At 43.2% G+C, this 26,501-nt stretch overlaps 1 protein-coding gene across 4 annotated transcripts in view; it reads right to left on the bottom strand.

Moving 5' to 3' along the window:
* Nucleotides 1-26,501, bottom strand: part of SAFB (scaffold attachment factor B) — a 34,322-nt gene that overhangs the window by 6,249 nt on the left and 1,572 nt on the right. For 3 of the 4 annotated variants that reach the window (XR_007476345.1, XM_012535872.3, XM_004277243.4), the window contains exons 2-14: nucleotides 24,572-24,656; nucleotides 14,843-14,907; nucleotides 14,555-14,761; nucleotides 11,541-11,603; nucleotides 8,950-8,977; nucleotides 7,501-8,011; nucleotides 7,028-7,077; nucleotides 6,157-6,251; nucleotides 4,254-4,403; nucleotides 4,094-4,176; nucleotides 3,639-3,778; nucleotides 3,396-3,484; nucleotides 1,708-1,814 (exon numbers count right to left, since the gene is read on the bottom strand). Coding sequence is in view for 3 of the 4 variants with exons in the window: in XM_012535872.3 (XP_012391326.1) it covers nucleotides 1,708-1,814; nucleotides 3,396-3,484; nucleotides 3,639-3,778; nucleotides 4,094-4,176; nucleotides 4,254-4,403; nucleotides 6,157-6,251; nucleotides 7,028-7,077; nucleotides 7,501-8,011; nucleotides 8,950-8,977; nucleotides 11,541-11,603; nucleotides 14,555-14,761; nucleotides 14,843-14,907; nucleotides 24,572-24,656 (1,673 nt within the window). In the remaining variant the exon portion in view is untranslated. Of the gene's footprint in view, nucleotides 1-1,707; nucleotides 1,815-3,395; nucleotides 3,485-3,638; nucleotides 3,779-4,093; nucleotides 4,177-4,253; nucleotides 4,404-6,156; nucleotides 6,252-7,027; nucleotides 7,078-7,500; nucleotides 8,012-8,949; nucleotides 8,978-11,540; nucleotides 11,604-14,554; nucleotides 14,762-14,842; nucleotides 14,908-24,571; nucleotides 24,657-26,501 lie in introns of those variants that run through there. The other variant, XM_012535873.3, reaches the window with a different exon arrangement.

Here is a 26,501-nt window from a genome sequence, read left to right as displayed (position 1 = left end):
GACGCAGCCCGGCTGTGCAGGACCCCGCCAAGGCTGAGGGCACTGACAACCCTGCTTTTGCAGGTGATACTGATGGTGCCCAGCGTGCTTCCCTCCAGTCTCCGTGTACAGCTGCCAGGTTGTCTCCTGTCTATCCTCTGCTCTGTGTTTAGACACATAATCATACCAGCAGAAATGTCTAATCTTGCCTTACTTTGTGTCTGCGTCTTAGAAAACAATGGCTGCAGCTTCCTTGCTTTCAGGCACCATGTCCTGGACCCTGTGCGTCCCCACCTCTACAGATGTACGGCATGCTTTTGGGAAGGAGCCCATGGAGTGAGAGGCCACAGTTTACATGACCACTCGCAGACGTGGGCCTTCTGGTTGTTCCCAGCCTCAGGGAAATGGCCACCCCGCCCCACTTTCTTAGCACAGGTTCCTCTCAGGCAAGTTGGGGGAAGTGGCATTGCTCGGTCTGGAACACCAGGATTCAGAAGCCCATGCTACCTCGGGACCGCTCTCCAGGCTGCTGTGCCCCCCGGACAGGTCACTCCCACCACTACAAGCATCTGTCTCCCCCCACTGTAATTCAGATCAAAATAATAGATGGAAAACCAGTCTCACTGCTGTTTTCACCTGCATGTCCCTGATGCCTGGTGAGGCTGAACGACGTTTCATGTTTCATGACCATACGTACACAGCCCCTTCTGTCCATCTTCTATCGGGTTATTTTTTATCTATTTCAAAACACCTTTACCACCATCTGTCACACATCTTTGCACTTTCTCTTTGGTCTTTCATTGTATAGAAATTTTAATTTACTCTACCTCTCCTTTATAAATTTTCAGTCCTTTCAAAATCTCAAACTCATAAATATATTTACTTTTGCATTACACGGATAACTAATTTTTATGTTTTTCAGCCAGCAGTTTATGTTGACAATTTGTAGTGATGTGAGCCAGAGATCCAAAGGACTGTCCGAAGGCACAGCCAAGTGACCTGAAGCCATTCTGGGGCGAGCCCCGTCCTTTTCTCACTAGTGGGAAATGTCACTTTTATCATGTTAAACTCCCACACGCACATGGGTCAGTTCTACTCATTTGCTAATTACTTCACCAAAACCGCACTTTTTCTTTGCCCACTGCCGTTCCCTTTCCAGCACAAAGTTCTGTACGGCATACTACAGAAAACAGTGCTCCTGCCCCCTTTCTCAGTCTCATTCTGCTAGCCTTTTTACTAATGGTTCTTATTTTTTAAACTACATTTTTAATTTTTTTTCTTGATAGGAAACATTAACTGTCACTCAACGTGATCGACGTCATTTCTGTTTAGTTTTTAAAAATTATGAGGACCTTGTCTTGGGCTTATTTAAGGATGAGGACCTCTCAGCTCTCTCATTGGGTCTGTCCCACTGTTTTTCCCTATTCACAGCTTCTGGAGCAAATTTGCTATGTTCTGTTAACTAGCACTACTGTCCCAGGAAAGCATTCCATCTCCCTGCCATTGCTACCTCCCAGAATCTTCAAAATATCTGCCTGAGAAAACAGTTTGAAAAAAGTCACAGAAGAAAGCCAGTGCACAGGAAGTCTGTGAACTAAAAGCCAAAGGAGCAGAGGTTTAAAGCAATATTCCACCCACAGGGGACTTGGAAAATATCCTCCCAGGACAGAGTTATCACCAGTCAACGGCAACACCCAAACCAGCCCACATTCCTGGATTCTGACTCACCTGCGGGACTCTGAGTCTCGTGACTTCCTCGACTCTTTGACTTTATCAAAGGACACAACAGACCGCTTCTCCCTGCTGGCCGATTTGCGATCCTGGCTCTTGGAAACCTGGTTCACCAAGAAACATTGAAAAGTTAAGGTAGAAACAACAACAGGAAGAATCAGGTGTGTCCAGGTCCAAGCATCCAAGATCAGAAGTGAAGATGAACGTTTAACGAAACAGATAACAAAGCCTTCTCTCCTAAGGAACTTCATGTTTGCTTATCGTAATTCAGAGTCACAGACTGTCATTACCATTTAATGCTAAAATATGACTCGAGTTCTTTCACTAGTCAAATGGAAACGAGTATCTTACCAGAAACTTTTTGTAAGATAAAAAAGTATTTTTTTTCACTTTGTCTTTTGCGTCCCAAACACATTCTTTAATATTAAACATGTGGCGATGCCCAATTGAGACTGCTTCTGGTATGTTTGAGGATTCCTTATTTGTGCCGACTGCATTATTTTTTGAGATCTACCCGCCTCAGCCCTCAAATTCACACTTCCAATTTGCCATTCTACATCATATATTATAAAGTAAGGGGAAACCGCTCTAACACAGTAAAATATTTGCACAAACACAGGCAGACTGAAATGCCATAATAGAAACGTCAGCTTGCAAATAAATGGTCCACAACATTCAGAAGCTTAAACGGTTTATCTTCTGGGCAGCACAGGTTAACATGGCAGGCCTGAGGCTGGTGTTAGAGAACTTGGCATTCAGTGTCCCTAGTCAACAGTTAACTGGCAAAGGTGGTTCACTGTGCCCAGACCATGCAAACGATGATTTCTGCTGAAAACCTGCTCTCCTTCGGTACTTGCCTGGAGAGGGGCCTACGTGACCAGCCCCAGTAAAAACCCTGGGAGCTGAGGCTACAACGGGCCTCCCTGGGAAGAAGTATCACCCTCAAGTGGCTGCACTGTCGCTGTTGCGGGAGCCATCACGGGAGGGAGAACACAAAGGAGCCTGCAGGGTCCCCTCCAGACTCCCCACACCTGTCTTTCCCCGCCTGCCCAGCTGTGTATCCTCTCTGCATCACTGAAGCCAATCCTGACTGTGACTACAACTATGTGCTGAGTCCAGGAGGGCCCCCAGTGGATCTCAGAATGTGGATAGCCTTGGGGACCTGGACCCACATCCATCAAAGCTGTAAGCCTGTCAAAAGTTGAACGTATGAATATCAACAGCTACCCATGACCCCAGTGGCAGGCAGAGTGAAGTGGTAAGAACCTAAGACTGGCACTCTGTGGATTCCGTGTTCTGTGGAGCATCTGCAAGGAGTCAGAGTATGGACTGGCTGTAAAGGCGGGCCGGAAGGCTGGCTGGGTCACACAGGGGTTTAGGAATGCACGATGAGAGCTGCTGAAACTTCCAGACTGGCAAGGAAAATGGACTACTGTACCCTGATTCAGGCAAACAAAGCCAACCACTCCCATAACTAAATTTGAAAATTAGTTATAAAAGATGAAAAAGCAACAATTCTTATCATACAAACTATGAAGCAAAGCTTTTAAACTTTCCCATTTTTAAAGTTCAAAAAAACCTACATTTTGAAAAGGCTGACAACTTCTCTCAAGCACAAGAAGCCCCTAAAGCACACATAGGAGCGTCAGAGGAAATGACTACCCTAGGTGGGGAAGGACACTCACTCTGTCTTTGGATCCTGATGTTTTGACACTGATAACAGGGACACCTTTAGATTTATCCATCACCACAGTCCGCTCAGTTCCTCGACTTCCTACAGGAAGAAAGGAGCAAGATAGAAGCAGCACCTCCAAATGAGGAACAACACTCAACTCCATAGAAAACAAATGTAGTTTGTGTTGCCAACTAACCACACCAGCTAGGAAGAGAACACAAGGTGAAATCTCCCATACCCATTGGTCAGCTACCTGATTTTGTGGTTCGAGATCGTTCTGAAGGGCCAGGTTTCTGATCATCCTGATCTTTGCTCTTTTCTCCACTTCCATCTTCACTCTTTTTAGCATCATCTTTTCTGTCAGGCTTCTCTTCTCTCTTAAGGTTTGCAGATCTAAAAATAACACCCCAGACACAAGTGGGTGAGAAGAGATATTGAGGGAAAAAAGCCAGCGATGATGACAGGACTCTTGCAATGAGCACCAAGTGATGAGGAGGCTGCCTCTAAGGCATCAACAGGATGGGGAACAAGGAGCCTGCCAAGGGACTGGAGTCATCTCCCAGGACTAGTGGTGAAACCGTCCTCAACGAATGCAAAAAAGTAAAGGGGGCGAGGGCCTCACAGCCTTCCCCATCCGTGGAAAACGTGAAGGACGTGAAATGAAAAAAAGGGTCACCTTGGCCACAATCCCCTCGGGAAGAGTAATACCTGTCAGCATTGCTAGACTTCTCTTTTTTCCCCTCCCCTTCTCTTTTGTCAGAAGTTTTCTTCCCAGCAGGTTCATTTTTTGCCTGAAAAAGAGAATCAGGTGGAAGTATTACCTTATTTCCTAACATGGTCACATCCCGGGAAGAAAACAGCCCCTTACTTTTTCCACTGAGATCATCTTCCCGTGGAGCTCTGTTTTGTGCAGGTGGTTAATGCATTTTGTGGCCTCTTCCGCGGTGGACATGGTAACAAAGCCGTAGCAGCGAGCTCCAGGACTCCGGGCGTTGGTCACAACCTTGGCGCCCACCACCTTGAAGGAAAGCACACAAATATGGCTCGGACACGAAGCCCGCCCACAGATCCCGACACTGCGGTTCATGCTGCGCCCCCCTGCCCCCCACCAGAGACACTGAGGACAGGTGGACAAGTAGCAGGTAGAGGCTGGGGAGGGTAATGCTCCTGTCTGGCTGCTCCTCCTCCATCCTGCCTGCTCCTCTAGGGCACCAGGATGACAGTGTGGACGACAGAGAAAGTGAAGCAGAAGGCAGAGTCCGGCCAGCATGCCGTTAACACTATGTAAAATTTGTAAAGCAACGTTTCTGAATATGCAGTCGTCTACGTGGCCAGTGACGTAGGAAAACACATCTACAGAAGGAGCGACAGGACAGGTTCATAAAGAGCGCTCTGTAATGAAGAGCCCATCCTACTACTAACAAAAATTCAAGGAGATGTTTCAGGCACTACAGATACATCCTTATATGCTACTTAACTCTCCCAACAACCTCAGTAAGCTGAAGTTAGGAACACCCTTTTATGGCAGAAGGCACCACAGCTCAGGAGAGGTCCCACTGGAACCAGTGGCCATGGCCAGTATTCAGACTCACTGTGCCACATGGAGTCTTACCCCCAAAGGAAGGTTTCAGAGTGGTCTGGTCCCTTATTCGAGCCAGCAATGAACCCAAGACACTGCAGGCTCCAGGCTGACACTTCCCTGCTGAGAGCAGCTATCTGCTTTGAGGGCCACACCAGAATCAAGAAAAGGTTCCCACCTTGTATTATTGAGGCCCAGGGAGTCGTGAGTCATTTTGAGAAACATGTCAAGTTTAGTCTTCCTTGTTAGCTCCTGAACGTCAACAACCAAGGTAAATGACGTTGGTTTTCTCAGTTATCATTGCTGAACCCTTACTACGAACACGAGCCTGTGCTAAGTCTCACTTGGCCAAGGCTGACTGAGAGACAAGGAGGCACAGGTGCAGCGGTTTATCTGGAAGTGAGTCCAGGAAGCATACGGAGGAAGGGGGAGAGGGAGGGGGAGAATGAGGAGGGACTAAAGGTAACACACGAGGGACTGCAGTTGGCACCCAGGCGGGGAGGTGGCCCACCTGGGCATCACGGCCACCCCTGCCGGGCTGAGGACGGAGGGAGACAGGCAGGGGGGGCAGAGAAGAGGGGGCCAGAGCTACCCAGCTGGGGGTGAAAGCAGGTGGGCAGAGGCAGGGCACCATCAGCTCTGCTCCAGTTACACACGCCATCGTAAGGAGGCAGCAACTTTGAGGGCCCCCAGGTGACGAGATGAGGTTCACACGGGAGAGGCGACATGCCCCGGCCACACAACTCTGAGCGGCAGAGCTGGGGCCCATAGCTGTCCACACCGGCCTGGCTCCCCAGATCTTGTCTGTAACCGTATCTAGAGCTTCATTCTGTAATCACCACCATCTCACGAAAATGCTACCAGCACCTTCCCACCCTGCCCTCTGCTCCACCCTCCACAGCCCTCCCTGGATTTAAGGCCTAAAGCCAGAGAAATGGATTCAGGAAGCTATCAAGTTGTGTGGTGGCTTGGGGGCCGGGGAAAGGTGAGAAATACAAAGTGGACGTGGGCTCTGGGAACTCCCACTGGGCTTGCATCTCTCCCCGTGGGGGGGCGGACCCGCCACGAGCAATGTGAGCAGATGTGAAGTCAAAGAGCGGCACGGTCACTCAAAGTCCTCACTGCGTGGGGACAATGATCTGCGCGTAGAAGCCATACTGCATGGGCTTAAAAATATCATCCCCGGTCTTACCTTCCCATACTTGCTGAAAAGATTCTTCAAATCTGTAGCTCTGGTGGTAGAAGAAAGTCCACTAACCCAGAAATTCCTACCACAACTGCTACGACCTATCACAAAAAAAGTTCAGGTAAAAAACACGACACCAACAAAATCCTGAGTCTCATTCCAAACCAGACACTTTCCCTTCTTGTCCCAGATGCCAGCAGTACCCAAAGCCAGCTGGGGTGTGGGGCCCCGCCCACTGTCCTTACACAAGCTCTGCGCACTAGGCAGACGGGACCACTGGCAACGCCATTACTACGGCGAGTCAGGGGCTGCTCAGCCCATGGGAGAGTCCCTTAGCTACCACATGGCATCATCCAATCCAGTGAGGTGACTTTGGAATGTAAGACAGGTGCTATCAGTGTGGAACCACAGAGCACAACCTACCCCTGGTTTTTGTTCTTCTTAGAACACTGATTAAGGAGGAATCTGGACCAGCAAAACTACTTCTCAATCAGTGAATCAATAAAGGGCTCTGGTGTTGATAAATCTGTAATACCAGGGAAAGTGCCCCCCACCGCCCCAAGGTATCTGAAACTCGAAGCATTTTCTCCATCTGCAAGTGTCACCATGGCTAAGGAGGTTGCAAATCAGAGGGTCAGTCAGGATGGAGGAGCTCAAAGCCCTCTGGCAAAATCAAGCATGAGCATCAAATCGATGTGTCAACTCTGCCCTGCAACCCAGAACCTGCAGTGAGGAGCAGGGGACAGAGTGGAGAAAAGGCTTCAAGACGGGCTCACAGGCACATGTGAGGCAGAAATGGGTGTGGACAGCCCAGAACCAAACACCCGCCACCGTGGGGGCCAAACATGCTCTTGGGGACGATGTCACGCTGACCTACCTTTTTCCTCTTTGGAAAGCCTTTTGGTATCCAAGTCATCTTCGACAGAACTAGAGACAAAAGACAATGTCACTCCAGAAGGAAGAAGCAGACAGGAAACAAACTCAAAATTATAAAATACGTGCTGAGGTTGCATACCTACCCGAAATTTAGTTCTGAAAAAATGATACCCCGACAAACGTGTATTGGAAATCTGACCTAACCATAAGATTTCAGACCCACAGGAGTTAATTAATTCTGCTGGGCTAAAGATAATTAGGAAGAATTAAAGAAAACAACCATGATAGGTTGAGAAAAGAAAAAAGATTATGTAATCAGCTTAAAATAAACAAAGAGAAATAAAACATTCTTTAGAAGTAAACTACAATTGCATCAGTCTGGCTGGCCAATTGCAGAAACAACAGCTTATGTGTGTCATTAAACGACCAATGAAAAGGAGATAGCGTCTGGTCTAAAACTGAGAAAAAACAAACCTCATTTTCTGATCAGCGCCCTCACTGGCTGAGGACTCTTTAGGAGCCGGAGGGACTTCATTACAAGCTTCAAAAGCAAACTTCTTCACGTCTTCTTTGCTATCCCTGGGGTCTGGGCTTGAGGCTTCCGGGGGCGCTTCCGAGGCCTCCTCGCTACAGGCTTCCGTGTGCTCTGAGGCTTTACTACTCTGCTCAACTGGCTTCTCTAGCCCTACAGGCTCACAGTCCGTCCTCTCGCCATCGCCTGTCTGCTCCACGGGCTCCCTTTTCACTACCGCTAACAGGGTGTCTGCCTTGCTCGACTGAGCTTGTGCTGTTGACTCGCTGGCCAAATCTAAATCACCCTCCTCCGGATGGGCGCTGTCAAAAAGGTCCTCTTCCTCCGCAAGCTTTCTGTCTGGCCCCACGCTACTTGTTTCCTGTGCAAATGGCTGCTCCAGCTCGGAACCTTCTTCTTTTACTGGCTCAGATTTACAAGTTTCCCCCAAAATGTCGAGTATTTTCTCATTTTCTACGGATTTAACAGGAATAGAATGGCACAAGGTTTAATTACCAGGGAAATAAAGCAATCACAAATGTGGAACTGGCACGGCTGCCACACTAACACGAAGAGAACTGCTAGCTACACAGAGATTGGAAAACCCGCGGGTACACAAAGTTACACTGGTTACACTACCTGCGCTCCAACCGCCTGCGAGAGCAAGCCTCTACGCTACATGGAAGAGAAAAGCATCCCAGAGATTTAACCCCCATAACCTTCTGGCTGATTCTTGACAGTCTTCATTCTGTCGTCGTTTATATATGACTCTTCCAAATTTAGCTTCCAAAGTCCAAGTTGCTTAACTGAATGTATCACCATTCACTGAACAGCTCAATTTCCAAATTTCTTTGAATTTCTTTTAACAGAACAGTCCAACATGAAAACCAGAATCTCTTCCATCGGTGCTCTGAGATATTTGCAGTCCAGAAAGTGAACAGTTATTTGTTTGGAATTCTCATGAAGAAACTCCTCTTCTGGAATCCAGTTACGTCTCAATGTTTTAAACCGTATCTCCCTACCACTGCCTGCACTGCCTGAATTAAAAACCACAAAGTTAAGATACTGCCCAATATCACAAGATCTGTTCTGTGGGGTACAGAGGTATTTGCTCTCGAGAGGCATGCAAACTCTTTCTACATACGTTTAAGTGCCGTGTACATTTAAAAAGGCATGAGACAGTTTCATCTCACCAATACATTTTGCGAAATGAGAAGTTAGCCACTTTCACAGATCTGGTGATATGGCTGGGTTTCCAATCTCTATGATCCTGGTATGTTCTGGATCGTAAACCTTTAGAACAATGTATACTACAGTAAGGTAACTTTTTAAAATTAAAGAATTCAAATTAGAGAAGGTGGAAAACTAGAATGATTCCAAACCCCGTTGCTAAGTTTTTCATTTAACAGTACCTGGCTCCAAGGATGGCTCTTCAATTTCCTGCAACAAAAAATATAAATAAGATTGTGCCAGATGGATGAAACCTAGAATTTATTTACACCAAAAACTGTAATAACTAAGAAGGGAATTTTAAAAACACAGACAAGGGACCTCACAAATACAACAGGTGGAGAACCTGCTTGTTCTGGGCAAGAACCCACACAGCTGGCATCCCACCTCATTCACCTTGGCCCCAAGCCCCACAGCCCAGGATGCTCTCAAAGGGCCTGGTTTATTACTGTGTTGTTTGCTTTGCTGCACTTCCCAGCGCCTGGCAACATTTTATCACTTTTAATGGTGATGAACCCATCACATGCTTGTCTGTCCCTCTAAATTGTCTTAAACACTGCCCTGGAGGGCAGTGTTTTCATTTTTTCTATCTTTAGTGCCTAGTAGAGTGCCTGACACATATCAGATAATCAATTTTCACTTAATTAATATAGCATTAGTTTCCAAAAATTGAAAAGATCGAGGGAAAGAAGGCACAGGTGGCTTGACCTCTGCTCTTTGAATGGTCATACCACCCCTGCCCACCTGGTCAACTGAGCCCTCTCCAGTGTTACAGATACCTGCTTCTTTATCTCTTCTAAACAACAACCCACCAGGCAGCCCTAATTCCTAAATATCCCTCCAACCCTTCCCAGGAAGCCCTGTCAAGTCACACCATTGTTATTCCTTGCCGACAGTAGTGTTGGTTTTACCACCCCCGTTCCCACCTCCCTCTCCAGCAGGGCCATCTGCACCTCACCCCACCCCATCAAGTCCTACACATCCCTCGGCATTTAGCTTAGGGGCCACCTCGTCATAGAGAGGCTGCCCAACTAAAGGAAGGGACTTTCTCTCAATATGTGGCCCCTGACCCCTACGTTCCCTCTGCACAAACTACAATATTCTGGAATTCCAGCCAACGCTGATAAGCACTGTCTAGGTTCCAGGCACAAATTCAAGCACCTTACTATATATATATATTAACCAATCATCACACAGCCCTAGCAGGTTGGTACTATTACTATCATCCTTCTTTTCACAGATTAGGAGACAGGCACAGAGTGGCTGACAAACTTCCTCAAGGACACACAGCAAAGCCAAGATTTAAGCAAAGGCTAAGTGACTGAGAGTCTGTTTATCAGTCCAGGCCTCAACTCATCGCTCTGTTTACACAGGAAGGATGGAGACCAACCTTTCTTCTCATGCATCTGACACAGCACAGGTGCTTAGCATATAAGTTACATGGACGTGAATGGTTTGCAACTTCCACTGGGCACTGACCTGCCATTCTGGGGAGCCCTAGGAAACTGTTCACTTTCATAATAGTTTCATTTATTTGTAATCAATTCTTTTTCATTTCATGCTGGGAATTAAAGATTCTATACTGAAAGAAACAATCATTTTAGGCAGAACAATTCTCTCCTGACTTTCCCTAGAGAAAAACGCATATGTTTCTATTTGTCTCTGAGAGGGGCTATATATAAGCGTCTGGTTAGGATAATACATACAGGAGTCTTTGACCTACAGAGACACTCAAGAAAATGACAAGACCCGCTCCTCCTTTCCCTTCTGAGTCAGGAACAGGTTGTGTCACTTTGCAGCTGGAGAGAGACATCAGCCCTAAAGGTGAATGGGGTTTCACCAAGTTTCCTTGAGATTTGCACCCTCAAGGCCGGGGTTCTGGCTTGTTAATAACAAACCTTGCCCCTGCCTGGCAGAAGCAAGTGAAGATCTTGTCTGAAAGGTGATTTCCAATTAAGCAGCATAGGTGACATTATTAAAACAAACAAAAAACAAGGACTGGCATAAGCTGACTGGCAGTCAGCTTACTTATGACTGGCCTAAGTATTTTCATTTCCTCACAAAACTTTCTACCGAAAATTAGGTACCCAGCTTTATTCCAACAGTTTACATCTACAGGCTGGCAGAAAAAGGAAAAGGAAACTCAAGATCCACATTTATGCAAACCATACCTGAAAGTTAGGCCACATCTCATTTGTTCTCATGTAAGATTTAACTTCTACACAGATGGTCGTCAAACAGCCAAGACGATGTAGTTATCAAAAGAAATCTGTGTACTTTCTGAGAAAAACTTCCCAAAGGCAGAACCAGAACCCCTGAGAATCCATCTTTCTTCCCAGCTGTGAGGTCAGCGCTCTGGTCACCCCCTTGCATCCTCATCCGTGCCCCATTCGTCTCTCCTGAGGAGGGGGTGTCCCCCCTGCTGTCTCATGTCTCATCTAATAGTCTTTCTGCAGAGGATGTCATCCAGAACAGACCCGACAGGCTGCCCTTCTCCCACCCATCAAATTAACAAGAACCCCGCAAACACACCCTCCTCTCTGCTGCAGGGACGCCACAGTGCTTGGAAGGGAAGCCAAGACGATGAGCCCTTTTCAATAGGCATGTCATATTAGGGGAAAGTGGAAAGCAAAACCCCCTCTACAGAAGCCAACAAAGGAAATAAACTTTGCAATGACTTTTAGTTGGGACTGCCATACCATATTGGAAGTCGTTTCCAGAGACTGTGGTCTAATGTTTGATTCTAAAATTACTGAGACATACAACAATTTACCTGTAATATAGTGAAGTCAGATGATGAAGTATCTAAATTGTTTATAGTTTCTTTGTCCTCTACCTGTAAAATAAATGGAGAATAAAATTTATTACATCAATAATAAGGTAACATAATGGTACATCCATACAGTGAAAACCTACAGCCATGAAAAGTCACTTAAGATGAAATTCTAAACACAGTGCAGGAATCAAAAAAGCATTATATTGGGATTCCACCTCAAATAAAAGAAATGTACATAAACATATACCTGCAGACAGACTAGGAGACCCACTAAAATGGTATCAGTTTGGGTTTCAAGATGCAAGCCAAACAAAGAAAAACAAAAGTCTAAGTTAAGCAAAGAAAAGCACAACTGGGCAGTACATGGGCTCTCCTGGTAGACTGGACCACCAGGTTTGGGGCTGTTCTTCCAGGAACACCATCTAGAATCATGCTGCAGAGTGGGTTCTTGGATTTCCATGGCCACCACAGCTTCCCGAACCTGGATGCTACTGCCATTGGGACTGCTGCTGCTAGGGAGGCTACTGCCCACATGGGAAGGGCTTCTCCGGGAACCCTGCCACTCAGCATCATCAACTTCCAAACTGAGTGTGGGGACAGGAGCATAGGACTGGCAAAGCCCAGGTGACCCAACACTGCCCCATCTGCAGGGCAAGAGTAACTGGTATGTTGAGCTTCTACTCTATGAGGTGGGCTCTGTCCATAAAGCAAGGGATTCCCCAAATATAGAAAGGGGGTTCATAAAATCATTGTTGTGTGACCTAACATAATTTAGATTGTTTGTTATAAAGCCCTGAATGTTGGTTTATTTTTTTGGGGGGGAGATAGTTTCAAAATATTTTATAACTAGCATGTATTGTTATTACCTTTACTTGACTAGGAAACTACCTTGCACCACTCCTTCCTTCCCCTGACACAGCCATCTCAAGACATTCTACACATGCTCACAAGAGCATGGGCACACATGCATGTGAAAGACTGTCTCTCCTTTCTCTGTCTCCATGATTAGTAGCACATTATTCTGTTCCCTGCCTTACTTTTGCTGCCATCTTGGAGATTATTCTAGTTCATATAAATAAGCTTAGTTCATTGAGATGGTATATAAAAGTAGTAACTGTATCACCGGAAGGAGTAATAAATGTTATAGTAACAGTAGCAATAACCTTACTGCCGCTTGCTATACAATAGGTGCTGCTCTAAGCTGGGGGTCAAGGGCCAGATAGTGAATATTTTAGGCTTTGTAGGCCAGACGGTCTCTGTCATGAGTATTCTACTCTGCTGTTGTATCCAGAAATCAGCCACAGACAATTGTCACAAATAGGTGTGGCTGTGTTCCAATAAATTTTTGGCCAGCTTGATGACTTTTGCTCTAAATTAGCAATAAGCATTCATCTATTTAGTCCTCCTCAAACCTACTATTTTTGCAAATGAGGCCCAGAAAGATTAAGTAAATTAGCCAAGGTCACACAGCAAGTTAAGTGGCAGACCTCTAGTCAATGCTGTTAACTCTTAAACAACTGCTTCCACTAAACCATGGTTACTTAACAATTACTGATAGACATTTAGGCGTTTCCAAGCTTTTGTTACTTAATATATTATTTTCTAATCACAGGGAATAAAACAGCCTTAAGGAAAAGCAGCCAATAAGGCAGGGTTTCACTGCTCTCGTGTTTCTGGTACTCCTTTTTAGGAAGCCAGTGAATGAGACTCATCAACAGATGAATCAATTGCATACCCTATCTGTGTTAAAATGACCCAATCGTTTCTCAACCCCCCCCCCACCCCTTTCAAAGATGACAATCTGCTTCCTCTAAGGGTATTGAGGATCAGTTCCAAAAGAAAATGCAAACACATTCCAAGGAACAGCATGGGTGGACCAGCAGAGAACAGGGCTTCCTTCCCCCGGGAGTACTGGAGTACTCGGGAGACACTCCACAAAAGATCTGAGGAGGACTACGAAAACAAGGTGCCCCCTAGGACCAAGCCCTAGGATTTCCTACAAAGACGCCTCATTGGCTTCTATTTTTCATTGCCTCTTCTGGCTACCCGAGAAACGTTCATCCTCACGGAAATGACACAATCCAGTAAATTTAACAGCACTGAGATAATGTGGTGTATGAGTTAAGTACATGGACTCTGGAATTAGACTGGTCTTAATTCTTATTCTCATATGACCTATATATTGTCTGGAGATATTTCTTTACCTTTTTACTCCCCAATTTCCCCAATTGGAAAATGGGCATAACAGCATCTATATATCACACTGTTGTTCAAAGGATTAAATGAAATAATGCCTAATGTCTGGCAGACAAAGTTCAATAAATAATGCCCACCATAACTGCATCTAACAAGAAAAAAAACGTAAGGCTTTAAAAACAACATCAAAGTCAGTGTTAAAGATTGACTAGGCGAGGGCTTCCCTGGTGGCGCAGAGGTTGAGAGTTCGCCTGCCAATGCAGGGGACACGGGTTCGTGGCCCGGTCTGGGAAGATCCCACATGCCGCGGAGCGGCTGGGCCTGGGAGCCATGGCTGCTGCGCCTGCGCATCCGGAGCCTGTGCTCTGCAACGGGAGAGGCTACAACAGTGAGAGGCCCGCATACGGCAAAAAAAAAAAAAAAAAAGATTGACTTAGGCGAGTACCAATTGGTTGACAGCAAAAGACCAACTTTGAACCTCTGTTTTGGTATTTTCAAGGCATCCCAGGTGTTACACCACAGACCAATCTCCTATAATAAACAGGAAGATCTACAATAGTATCCTCAAAAGGCTTAACACCGCATGATACAAATGGAGAGCATATACTCGCGTTCCTCACGAGACACCATTTTTCAATGAAGCAAAGTGTGTTTTTCAGACTCATCTGATTTTTACATGTGAATGGATTAGCCACCATTCTACTCAACTGGCATTAAAAGAACTTAAGTCCAAATATAAAACTTATCAACTATTAAGCTATTTGAGGAATTGTTACGTTTAGGGTACACTGTAGAGACACTGCCGAGTTACCTACAGCATGTTCTTGAAGCGGCTCAGGAAGCTCCTTCATTTCTCCCTCGACTAGCTCTCTACTATCAGACAGGGACTCCGGGAGATTATCAGCATCGTCGTCGTCCACACAATCTGCAACACTTCCATTATCGATTTCTGCTTCATCCAACACACTGATATCCATCATGTCGATGTCCTGCAAGTTCTCCAAAGTGGTCTCAACATCCTCCTGTGACAAACAAAATACCACCATCAGATGACTGTCATGGGTCCACGCACGGAGCTGATTCACTGACAAGGCTGCACATACCTGTCCATCCCCAGAATTTTCCTCTAGCCCGTTATCTTCCACACCCTCTTCTTCTGGTTTGCGCCCTGGAGGAATAATTTACAGCATGAGATCATCGATATGCACTTTCCAGACGTGACAACTTGCACTTTTATAGGCCCTAAGCACTACAGAAATAAGACAACCTAAAACACCCGTGGCACTTCTCCATTTAGGAACACCATAATCCAGGAATGATAAGGCCATTCTGCATAAGGCAGCCCCTCTACTACCCCCAAGTAGAAGTGGTTCTGTTCTTATCAACTGGCTGTGGAAGTATGAGGAGCCTGAAATGGATTCTTAATAAGGTGGAGGTAGACTAGACCTTTTCCAGGCCTGCCCTTCTTGTTAAGTGGCTTTGGTTATGGGGAGAAGAGTATCTTATACAAATGTGCTGCTTTGGGGACTTCCCTAGCAGTCCAGTGGTTAGGATTCCGCACTTTGACTGCCCACGGCCTGGGTTCAATCCCTGGTTGGGGAACTAAGACCCCGCAAGCTGTGTGCTGTGGCAAAAAGAAAAAAAAAGGGGCGGGGAGAGAAAAAGTGCTGCTTAAAAAAAATCTATCTATCTATTTACATGGCTGTGTTGGGTCTCAGTTGCAGCACGTGGGATCTTCGTTGCTGCGTGTAGGACCTTCGTTGCGGCATGCGGGATCTTTAGCTGTAGCAGGAGAACTCTTAGTGGCAGCATGTGGGATCTAGTTTCCTGAACAGGGATCGAACCCGGGCCGCCTGCATTGGAAGTGAGGAGTCTTAGCCACTGCACCACCAGGGAAATCCCTGTGCTGCTTTTTAGTTAAAGAACGTGGAACACGTTTTCCCACAGAGACAATGACATAAAAGGAAAACATAAAAAAGCAAACAGAAAGTAAAAACCTTTCACAATTTTACCATCTAGAGTTAGCCCTCGAGCTATCATACAGTGGCATATATTGATAAGATATCCTCCCATACTGTGCTATGTATATACGTGTACTTCGCTTTTAAAAATGGCACTGTACTGTCATTTTATAATCTTTTAATGTATTGTGAACATCTTTCTATACTTTCGTAGCATTATATGGAGACACCGTCGTTGAAGTAAGTAATACCTACGGATGGAGATTTAAGAAAATGCTTATAAAATGAACATTCTGGTAATTCTTTTTTTGCATCCAGGTAATTGTCGTATTAGTACATATTTCTATAAATGGCATAGTTGGGACAAAGAGTATGTACATTTTAAAGTCTTTTATTAAAAAGAAACACCCCACATATTATCGTGATACCCTAGAGGAAGAGTATTACAATCCATAGTTCCATCAACAGTGAATCAAAGTACCAATTTTTCTGAATCTTTATTAAAATCAGCTATTTCTTTACCCACGTCAACGTGCTAGGCAAAAAAGGAATACTTGTTTTAACCTGAATTTATCAGATCACTGCTTAGGTTGCATTTTTTGGTCAATCATTCGCACCTTTGTAAAAATTTCTCATTTATACCCTTTCCCCAATTAAAAAACCTCTGTTCCATTTCTCCTCATTTTTAATTTGCATGTCATAAACACAACACATTTTCTCCCAGCTCTTCACCAATCTTTTAGTTTTGTTTTTGGGTTCTGGGTAAATTTTACTTTCATGCAGCCAAAGCTATTAATCGGTTTTTATGTGTAAATGGTTTTTACCTTCATGTTTAGAAGCCCATCTCCACACCAAGACCACACAAATATTCACCTATATTTAGTTCTTTTCCGATTTCATTTTAACATTTGATTCTTTCAGTTTCCTGCTGAGTAAGACTATTTTACAAATGCCTCTTCCATCTGGAAACTGATTTCCCAACACCATTTACTAATCTTTCCCCCCCACTGATCTGAAATGTTGGTCTATGGAAAGAGGTGCTAATCAGCCACCTGTCCCTAGCTGCACAACCTCAGGAGGACTCACTTCCTGCGACGACTATTTCCCCAAAGCAAAGATCAATTTCTTAAGACTACTAAGTATTTTTCAAGTAATATGAAAGAACTAGACATTAATTTGCCTATATTTAATGATTAATCTCGTAAGTGTATATAGAATCTGTGTGTGCGGGGAGCTCAACCCTAAGCATTTATACCATCATTCAGACGTTAAAAAAACCTCTCTCAAGGGTGAGAATTTTCTTATAACATGTGTTACTTAATTCTTCCACATTCTAATTTCACTCATGTTCTCAGGAATATCTTATTTAGGAACACAGGGAATTGTGACACTAATACTAGAATGCAATACATTATGTGCAAGTAGCCTTGGTGGCTGACTGGGAACCGCAATACCATTTTATAATATTCCTATGGCAAAACATGCCTTGAGCTTCAAAAATGTCTGGAACTCAACCCAGTGGTCTTTGTAAATATGCCAGGAAGATACACTAGCAACGTTTCCACAGACTTACTGTATTTGATAAAGCTGGTTACCATTCTAGAACATGCACATTGGTTTTTGTCCAATTCCACTGAATTACTACTAGGAAAAAATCTAAGTAGACTACCACAAACTTGCCACCCTTTATACTGTCTTTCTCCCTTTCACAAGAAAGGCAGCGGGTTTTCATCTGGCAGACTCAGATCTCACAACCTACTGTTCTCCTGAGCAATAAGCACAGTTCCACTGCAGCTCAAATCCCTCCACAGGAGAACTCTCCCAGCTAAATGACCTGGCCAGAAATGTCAAGAGAATATGCAGTTCTAAGAACGTTTAGTCTTCAATATAGAAAGCACACCCCTACTGGGATGCTTATCAACAATCGCCTACTTTGGGGGGAAGTAGGTTTGGGGAAAGATACCCTACTTTCCAAAGATGAAAAACAGCGTGTCTAAATGAATCCAAAATTAATGTGAATGAAAAATATTACTCTGGCACAAACTAAAGCGACTGTTTTTGGTACTTAGGGAAAAGGTACCCCTCAAAGCCTTCTTCTGCAGAGTAAAACGCCTCCAATGTTCGCAGTCTCCAAACTACAGGCCTCGCTCAGTGCTTGTCTCTATAACCTGCTCCCAGCCCCCTCGCCTGGGATTCTGGTTTCTTCTCCCTGTTAAGCTTCTGCTTTGGCAATTACGTCCAACTCACCTGTTAGACCACCTCCCTGGACTTCTGCTGGGATATGCCCCCAGTATCCCGTGTGGCCTGCTGCATGTGGAAAGGCCAATATTTTTAAAAATTTGCTTGACTACATAAATACATCCACACAATTACACAAATACACTCATTAAAAGATTCACACCATTGGGATGTCCTTGGTGGCACAGCGGTTAAGAACCCGCCTGCCAATGCAGGGGATATGGGTTCGAGCCCTGGTCTGGGAAGATCCCACATGCCACGGAGCAGCCAAGCCCGTGCGCCACAACTACTTAGCCTGCGTGCTACAACTACTGAAGCCTGTGTGCCCAGAGCCTGCGCTCTGAAACAAGAGAAGCCACTGCAATGTGAAGGCTGTGCACCACAACGAAGAGTAACCCCTGCTCAACGCAACTAGAGAAAGCCCGTGCGCAGCAACGAAGACCCAACGCAGCAAAAAATAAATAAATTCACACCATTTATTAATAAAAGATCCACCCTCATAAATACATGAAAAAAACTAGTCTCCCTTCTCCCCATTGCACTTCTAAGAGGTAACCACTGTTACCAGCTTGGTGGTCCTTCAAAACATTTTCTTGGGGATTTACACACATATATCATTCAAATGGAAATAAACTTGTTATGTAATGGAATCATATTGTATATACATTCTGTAACTTGCTTTTGTTACTCAATAAAGGCCTTGGAATAGTTTCTTGTGCTATATATTGACTCACTTCCATCTTTTATTCCATATTATGGAGTTCCTTGGTTTAGTTAACCTCCCAAAGCAGCTTTATTAATTTACCATCTCCAATAACTACCCATTTCCTCACACCCTTGCCAATGTGGGATATTGAGAATTGTGTTAATTTTTACCAGTGTAACAGGCAAAAATGATATCTCATTATTTTTATTTGCTTTCCTTCAGTTACCAGCAAGGGAATTTTTTTCCCTTGTATATAGGCCTTGTTTGTTTCTTTCATCTGTGAACTGCCTATTCATAATCTCTGTTGTTCTTTGTCAACTGGATTGTCTATTTTATTAATTTGTAGGAATATTTAATGCTTTCTGGATGCTTACATGCTGTAATATTTTCTCCCAGTTGTTGTATCTTACTTATGGTATCTTTTATTAAGAGAGGCTTAAAATTTTCAAGTAGCCAAATTTATTCTTTATAGTTTCTGTTTTTTAAGTCTCATTTCAGGCCTTCCTTACCACTATATTACAAAAATACTATTCTAGTTGGAATTTCTATTTTGCATAGAAGAAGGTTAATAGAGATTTTCCCTACCACCAGATAGCCAACTGTTCCAACATTGTTTACTGAAAAATCCTTAGTGCTTCCTTTATAATGAGCAAATCCTTAAACTCCCCACTCTGTTTCAATATCTTATCGTTAAAATGAGAGCAAGTATGCAACACTGTTTTTCAATTTTAGCTATTCTTGTGTATTTTCTTTTTGATTAATTTTAGAACAGACAAATCTCAAAGTTTCTTTTAGGTTACTTTGGGGGGAATTGAGAACTTTATATCAAGTCACCACATCTAGGAAAACCTTCTCAAAATTAGTCATGTCACGCTACTAGAATATTTCCTTTTAGCTTTACTTACTATTTAAGAACAGTATATCTATTTTTAATGGCTTCTGGCAATAACTTGCTTAAGTCTTTGACTTGTGGATGATCTATCAATGCCACCTCAAAAACGCAAGAGAATCAAGTGATGAACAATTATAACTAGCTAGTGAGTTTTTCAGGTGCACTGTTCATATTAGCCAGAGCTTTATTTTTTTGTGGCCACGTTGTTCAGCTTGCGGGATCTTAGTCCCCCGACCAGGGATCGAACCCCAGCCCTTGGCAGTGAGAGCGCAGAGTCCTAACCACTGGACCGCCAGGGAATTCCCATATTTTTTTCTCATTTCTTAAGCTGTCATTGGCTTATTTCAGATTGCTTTACCATTATTTAATTTCATGAGGCACACTGAGACCAAAAGACCTTACAGACCCAGCACTGGCCAAGGAATTGACATCCCAGTAGCAAAGAGTACAACAGCACGCTCCACAAAAAGGAAGGAGGGCACCTGGAAGAAATGCCTGATTCCCAGTGTGGGGCAGGGAAAGCAACAGACACTGGAACACTGTCTTGTGCCAGAAAGTAAGTGTTCAAAGAATGAAGTGATCATGTCAAAAAGACACAGGAGCCAGCCTGAAGGACTCTCATTGGGACAATCTGAACATCAAAATAATAATCATAAAGGCTTACTTATCACCTACTGAATAAAATAGGAATCTCTAAGTTCACACTGATAAGTGGGGGAGAAGGGCAAGCTACCTCTTATGGCAGAAAACCAACTACCAAAGATGGAATGATAAATTTAGAAAATCACCACTGGACGAGACTCAGTGAATGCTGACACTAGTGGAGGGTGAAACGGATATTTATAAGTCACAAAGTATGTTCCCCATAGATACAATTACAAAGAGTAAAACAGTTAACTTTCCAGTGGAGAAACCCAACCAATACCACCTCAAGTCACTTACACAAATGGTCAGGATGTGCCTCTAAGGAGGTTAACTGAGAAAAATAACACTTCCGGTGGTATTTCTGACAAAAGTGTATAATTTGAACCTAATCACGAGGGGAAAAAAAACAAAACAAAACAAAACAAAAAAACCTAAATTGAAAAACAGGCTTCAAAATAAGTGGTCTATGCTCTTCAAAAAATGGTAATGTCACAAATACAAAGCAAGTCTTAGGAACTGTTGCAGATTAAAGGAAACTGAAAAGACGTGACAACTGAAGGCTATGAAAAGACCCGATTTTTTCTTCTTTTGAGTTATGAAGAACATTATTGGAACAAATGGCTAAATCTAAATAAGGTCTAAGCTTAGATTACAGTATATTAACATTAATTTCTTGATTTTGGTAATTACGTATGATCACGTAATGTCCCTGCTTTTAGAAAATACTGCGGTCTCTAGGGGCAAAGGGGCACATACATGCAACTTATTCTCAAACAGTTCAGGGGGAAAAAAATATATATATATTACATTTATTTTATCTCTCTCTTTCTCTCTCTCTCTTTCTTTCTCTCTCTCCCTCTCCACCCCCCTTTCTTTCTTTCTCTCTCTCTCCCCGCTCCTGACCTGTCCTGAGAAAGAAAAGGATAAAACAAATGTAATAAAATGCTAACATTTGGGGAATCTGGATGAGGATATATGAGAATTCCTTGTATTATTCTTGCATCTTTTCTAAGTATGAAATTATGTCTCCTAAAAAAAAGATACGTTGTACATTCATTTTCAAATTTTTGTGTGGATCTATGCTTTCATTTATTTTGGCTAAAGAAACAGGAATGGAATAATTGGGTTGTATTTTAGTTGAAGTTTCAATTTTGTAAGTATGTGCCAATTTTTTTCCCCAAATAGCATCATTTTACATACTCTACAGCAGTGTATGGGAGTTTGGTTTTCTATATCTTTGCTATTTTAATAGTTGTTTTCCAGCATTTCTAGTCATTTTAATTTTATTTTCTTTGATAGCTAATGACAAGCATTTTTTGATGTGGTCACTGGCCATTTATTTATATTCTCTTGTGAAGTATCTGTTCAAAATTTTGCCAATTATTAAAATGCATTTGATGGTTATTCTAAAAAAAAGAAAGAAATTATATCAAAAGAAACAAAGACAACCCAGCAACACAGAATCAGGCAACAGCTTAAAAAGCAAAGATGCTGACTTTGCTTTTCTAGTTAAATTATTTTGCTGATAATTATTTTAAAAGATTCTGCTAAACAAAGTATTGGTGTGAAACTACTTTGGAGGGATGCTGAGATTACTTGAGGTGTGCTTTCTAGGATTCTGATTAAAATAATCAGATTTCAAACCATTTTGAGTTTGTTCAAACAGGGGAGATGAAAAAACTATTTTCAGTTAAAATCATGATAAAATCTAATAAGATAGTCGTAAATAATTCAGAACTTATAGACTTGCCCTATTAAATATCAATATGTACTGTAAAACTCCAGAATAGAATCACACCAAGCATAAGAAACCAGACACAAAAGAGTTTGTATTGGGAATTCCCTGGCAGTCCAGTGGTTAGGACTCCATGGTCTCACTGCTGAGGGCCCGGGTTCAATCCCTGGTCAGGGAACTAAGACCCCACAAGCCGTGCGGTGCTGCCAACAAAATAAAAAAATTTGTATTAAATGGGTCTATTTCACTTGAAGCTCTAGAACAGGCAAAACTAATCTATGGTCAAAGTAATCACATATTCTCCCCCCCTTCGAGGGACAGGCAGGGACTATAACTGGGCAAGGGCACGAGGAGTCTGATAGGAATGTTCCATATTTTGATCCCTCATTATCTCACATCATATGCAAAAATAAAGTCCAAATGAACTCAAAATAAAACCATAAATACCACTCCAAAATGCGGAATGATTTAAAAAATAATAATTTTAAAGCAAAGGACAGCCTTTTAAAATACAACATAAAATCTAGAACCCGTATAAAATGACTGCGTTGCCTGTGTTAAAGATTGAAACTTTAAAGACCAAAACACCACAAACTAGTTAAGTCAAATGAGAGACAGGGAAAAAGCAACTGTGACATTTTACAGAGAGAGAGAGCCCTCAAGAGTCAATAAGACCAACAACCCAGCAGAAAAACGGGCAAAGGGCATGAAAAGGCAATTCAGAAAATACAGATGGCCAATCATCAGAAACTGTCTAATCTGTGAAGAAATGTAAATGGAAACTTTACCTGTGGAGAAATTCAAATAAATACAATGAAATACTTTTCTTCTATATATAAGACAACATTAAAAAAAAAGATAATATTCAGCATTGAGAATTTTAAGAAATTGGCACCCTCTCCCACCCCCTATGCTGCCAGATATTAACCAGTACAGCCTGTTGGAGAGCTATTTGTTAGTAGCTATTTTTAAAATAAAATGCACATATCTTTTGACCCCGGAATTCTACTTCCAATAAGTTAACAAAAACATATTCCTTCAGCAGAGATAGCTCTGGTTCACGGCTGTGCTGAAAACTGGAACAAACCCCAACCGTCTAGTAATAAGACTGACGAGCTCAACTGTGGTACAATCATATGAAGGACTACTCAGCTGTTAAAAGAATGAGTTTTTTTTATTTTCAGCACTATCGAAAAATGTCCTCAACATGCTAAATGAAAAAAAACAAATTAGAGAATATGGTGTGTAGTAGAACCAATTTTTTTAAAGGAAAGACAAAGGCACACAGGTGTGTGCGCATCTTTCTCCATTTTTAGATGACTGCAGACACATAGATAAGTCTGGGAAAATATGCCCACACTTTTAATAACGGGTTGCCTCCTGAATGGAAAGGAATTTCAACACTTTACTTAATGCACATTTGTATTTCCAAAGACCTTAACACAAGCACTTCTTCTTCTGTTAAAAAGAAAAAGAAAGCAAAAAGGATATCCACAGGCTCTACTTTTTCCCAGTCTATAACTGTCTTTCTCTGTTGATTTTTCAGCACTCTTTGCCTTGGCAAAAACACTGACTTGGGCAAAACCAAAAATGCTCGATGAACTGTGGACCACAGAGGTGACTTCATTCCAAAGTGAGGTCACTGACTGCTGTTCTCCCAGAGCTTATATACCCCAGAGCATGGTTGATATTGGTGCCAGACATTTCACACCCAATTCTTCACCACTGACCAGGTAAAAATATTTTGTTTTGTTTTGGGGCCTGAGCAATAAAACCTCCAATTACCAAGAGAACTTTCAGGACAGCCCAAATGCCCAGTTTTAGCTAATTCTTTCTTAAAACAGTAGTTGAATGTCACTGAATTCCATTAGTAACTCAATGAATAAATACTAAGCAGGAAGAAAGACAAGGAAGACGCAGCCCCTGTCCTCAACAACCTGATTGTGACACAAGGCAGAATGAAACGTAAGCATTAAAACTCAGGCCATGGCATCACAGAGGACCTAAGGAGAGAAGACCTGCTGTTGGTGGGATCAGAAGTTGTCTCTTGATGAACTAGGACTTGAATGCAGACAAATGGGGAAGAGGAGTGGGTAGAACATATAAGCTAAGGCCCAGAGAGCCAAGAGAGTAAATCACATGTTTGGGACCTGATTAAAGGTATATGTAACAGAGGAAGGTGGTGTGGGAGGAAGCAGGGAAGGGAAGATTTGGGGCAGATGGTGAAGGTCATTAATGCCACGTGGAATCTGGCTTTTATGCAGTATGCAGTTTTCGAAAGCAATGTCTGTAAAAGTGACAACTCTGTTTTGGCCAGGCAGTATTTAAAAGGGAAGTTATTTTGCACAAGTCAGGTCAATAGGAGACTCAAGTAATTCTAAACACTCTCTACTTAAAGAAGGTTAAGAGTCTGGATAAGCAACGGCTGCTGAGAAACCTACAGAGGAAAATAAGTAGAGGTGTAAGTACCTCTTCCATCCTCTGAATTCCCAAGAACCATGGAAACAAAAATACAGTGGAGGGATCTTGAAAGAAAATGCAAACCTTCATTCAAGGTCCTTCTGATTCACAGGGCAGTCCACAAGCACATTAGCAAAAGAAGTCAGTTTTGAAAAACGTTCCTAACATTAGCTATGCTTATAAAATCCTCCATACCTTTGCTGGATCTCTTTGATGTCTTCTTATTTCCTTCAGAGGTAATTTCAATTTCATCAGGATTACCCCCCTCATCTTCAATTGCCTAGAGAGAAGGTAAAAAAAGTTCACCCAAAAAGTTCACCCAGCACACAGATTTGACTTTCACAGAAGCTTCAGGGTGCTGATCTGGAAAGGGCCTCTCCCCACCTGTTCATTCGTTCTTTCTTTTTCTACCAACGTAGAAAAAGCTCTACCAATGTAGAGCAAGCAAGGGCTCTGGATTTAGACGGATTCTACCAGATCTTAGCTGTGTGGTCTCAGGCAGGCTTATTTAATCCCTGTGAGTTTATTTTTTACTCTGGAACATGGGGCTAATAAATGTTCTTACCCAGGAAAGCTGTCATGAGAATTCGTATTATCCTTGTAAAGCAAGCACTCACCAAACATTAGGGTTATTTTTAACATTATCACCAAAATCTGACTGATCCTATTCCTGGGCCCAAAAAAACTCAAAAAAGGAAAAGGCACACTCTCTAGTTACCTATGACTTTACTCAACAATGGGCTGTTCGACCCTCCCTGATCCCCTCTCCAGGCCACACCTGTACTAGGCACCCTCTGTACAGAATACTAACACTCACTGCCTGAGTTCCTGCTGTGTGTGGCACGGTATGGGATGTGACACGTACTACCTCATCCCTTCACAATCATCTCTGACTGACTCCAGAGGCCTTGCCGTCAACCACTAGGGGGCCTGCTTCATCGGATACAGAATTATAAGGATCTCTTGGCAAGTCCCGCCTCCCCATCCCAAGAGCCTGTCCTTCACTTGAGCAGCCCCCACTTATGCTCTGCACTGTGCCAGGCACCAAGGAGGCACTCAGGAGAAAAAACAACAACAACAAAACAAACAGGACTGAGCGTGTCAATGCTGATATCCATAGACACTGGGCTTCACAGTTAGGTTTTACTGAAAACCCTGTTTTTACTGGACTCTCAAACTGTTTAAACCCATTTCAAATGTTGTTTTATTTGTAAACAGTTTCAGAAGTCTCGAAGATTATGAGGAGTTTCCTAGCTTGGAAAAGTCTAAATTCAGAATGCAGCGTGGAGGCTCCACATCTAACCTGTACCAGGAACAAAGAAACCTCTCCCTTCTCTCTGAAGCCAGAACCAGAAGGAAGAATTGGAGTTATGCCCTGGCATCAAGGAATGCACAAACATAAAGTCTTTCACTCTCTTCCTGGAGACAGAAGATTCTGGAACATCACCAGGAGAATCCAAAAACTACCCCAGACAGAAGGTGTACCAGTTTGCCCCTCAGTGTGTCTCCTCTAGGTGTAGTGTTCACAGGGTCATCCCTAGGGGGGACCGTAGGCTACGAGTCATCCTTACAGACCTTGCCAAATTACACTTTGTGTTTTGCTTCCACCTTTCCCTCCTTTGCCCTTCCTAAAAAAAAAAAAACTAGATAACGGAAGTACAAGAGAAGAACATCAGTACTTCCAGACTTGCTTGGGCAGGGTAGCAGATGGGTATATATGCTAATGGTATTTATGTATTTTGAGCACATCGCTAAGAAACTGAAAAGAAGGAAGAAGGGATGGGTTTGTCCCCTCAGAGACGTTAGTGATGGAAGATCACACCAGTCTCAACCCCCGCCTGACGGGAAGGTTCAATACCATCCTATCAGCATTGCAGGCTTGTGGACTATCTGGGGGAATAAAGGCTAAAGCCCCGCAATTTGACTTTGTTGATAGGAGGCCTTGTGGCTACTAACAACATGGATCACATGTCCCCGGGTGCCAACCCTCACCCTCCTTGCATCTTCTCCAGGTAAACATCTCAGTGGATGAACCGCCTGCCCCGTCTGGGTCAAGGAAGTTAGTAACCATAGTGAAAAAAAACAGACTCAAGTTAGAAAGGCCCAACTGACTCGGAGCAAATAA

This window comes from Orcinus orca, chromosome 3 (assembly GCF_937001465.1).
Source record: "Orcinus orca chromosome 3, mOrcOrc1.1, whole genome shotgun sequence".
In the NCBI taxonomy this organism is placed as follows: Eukaryota; Metazoa; Chordata; class Mammalia; order Artiodactyla; family Delphinidae; genus Orcinus; species Orcinus orca.
This window is presented reverse-complemented; position numbering and strand designations above follow the sequence as displayed.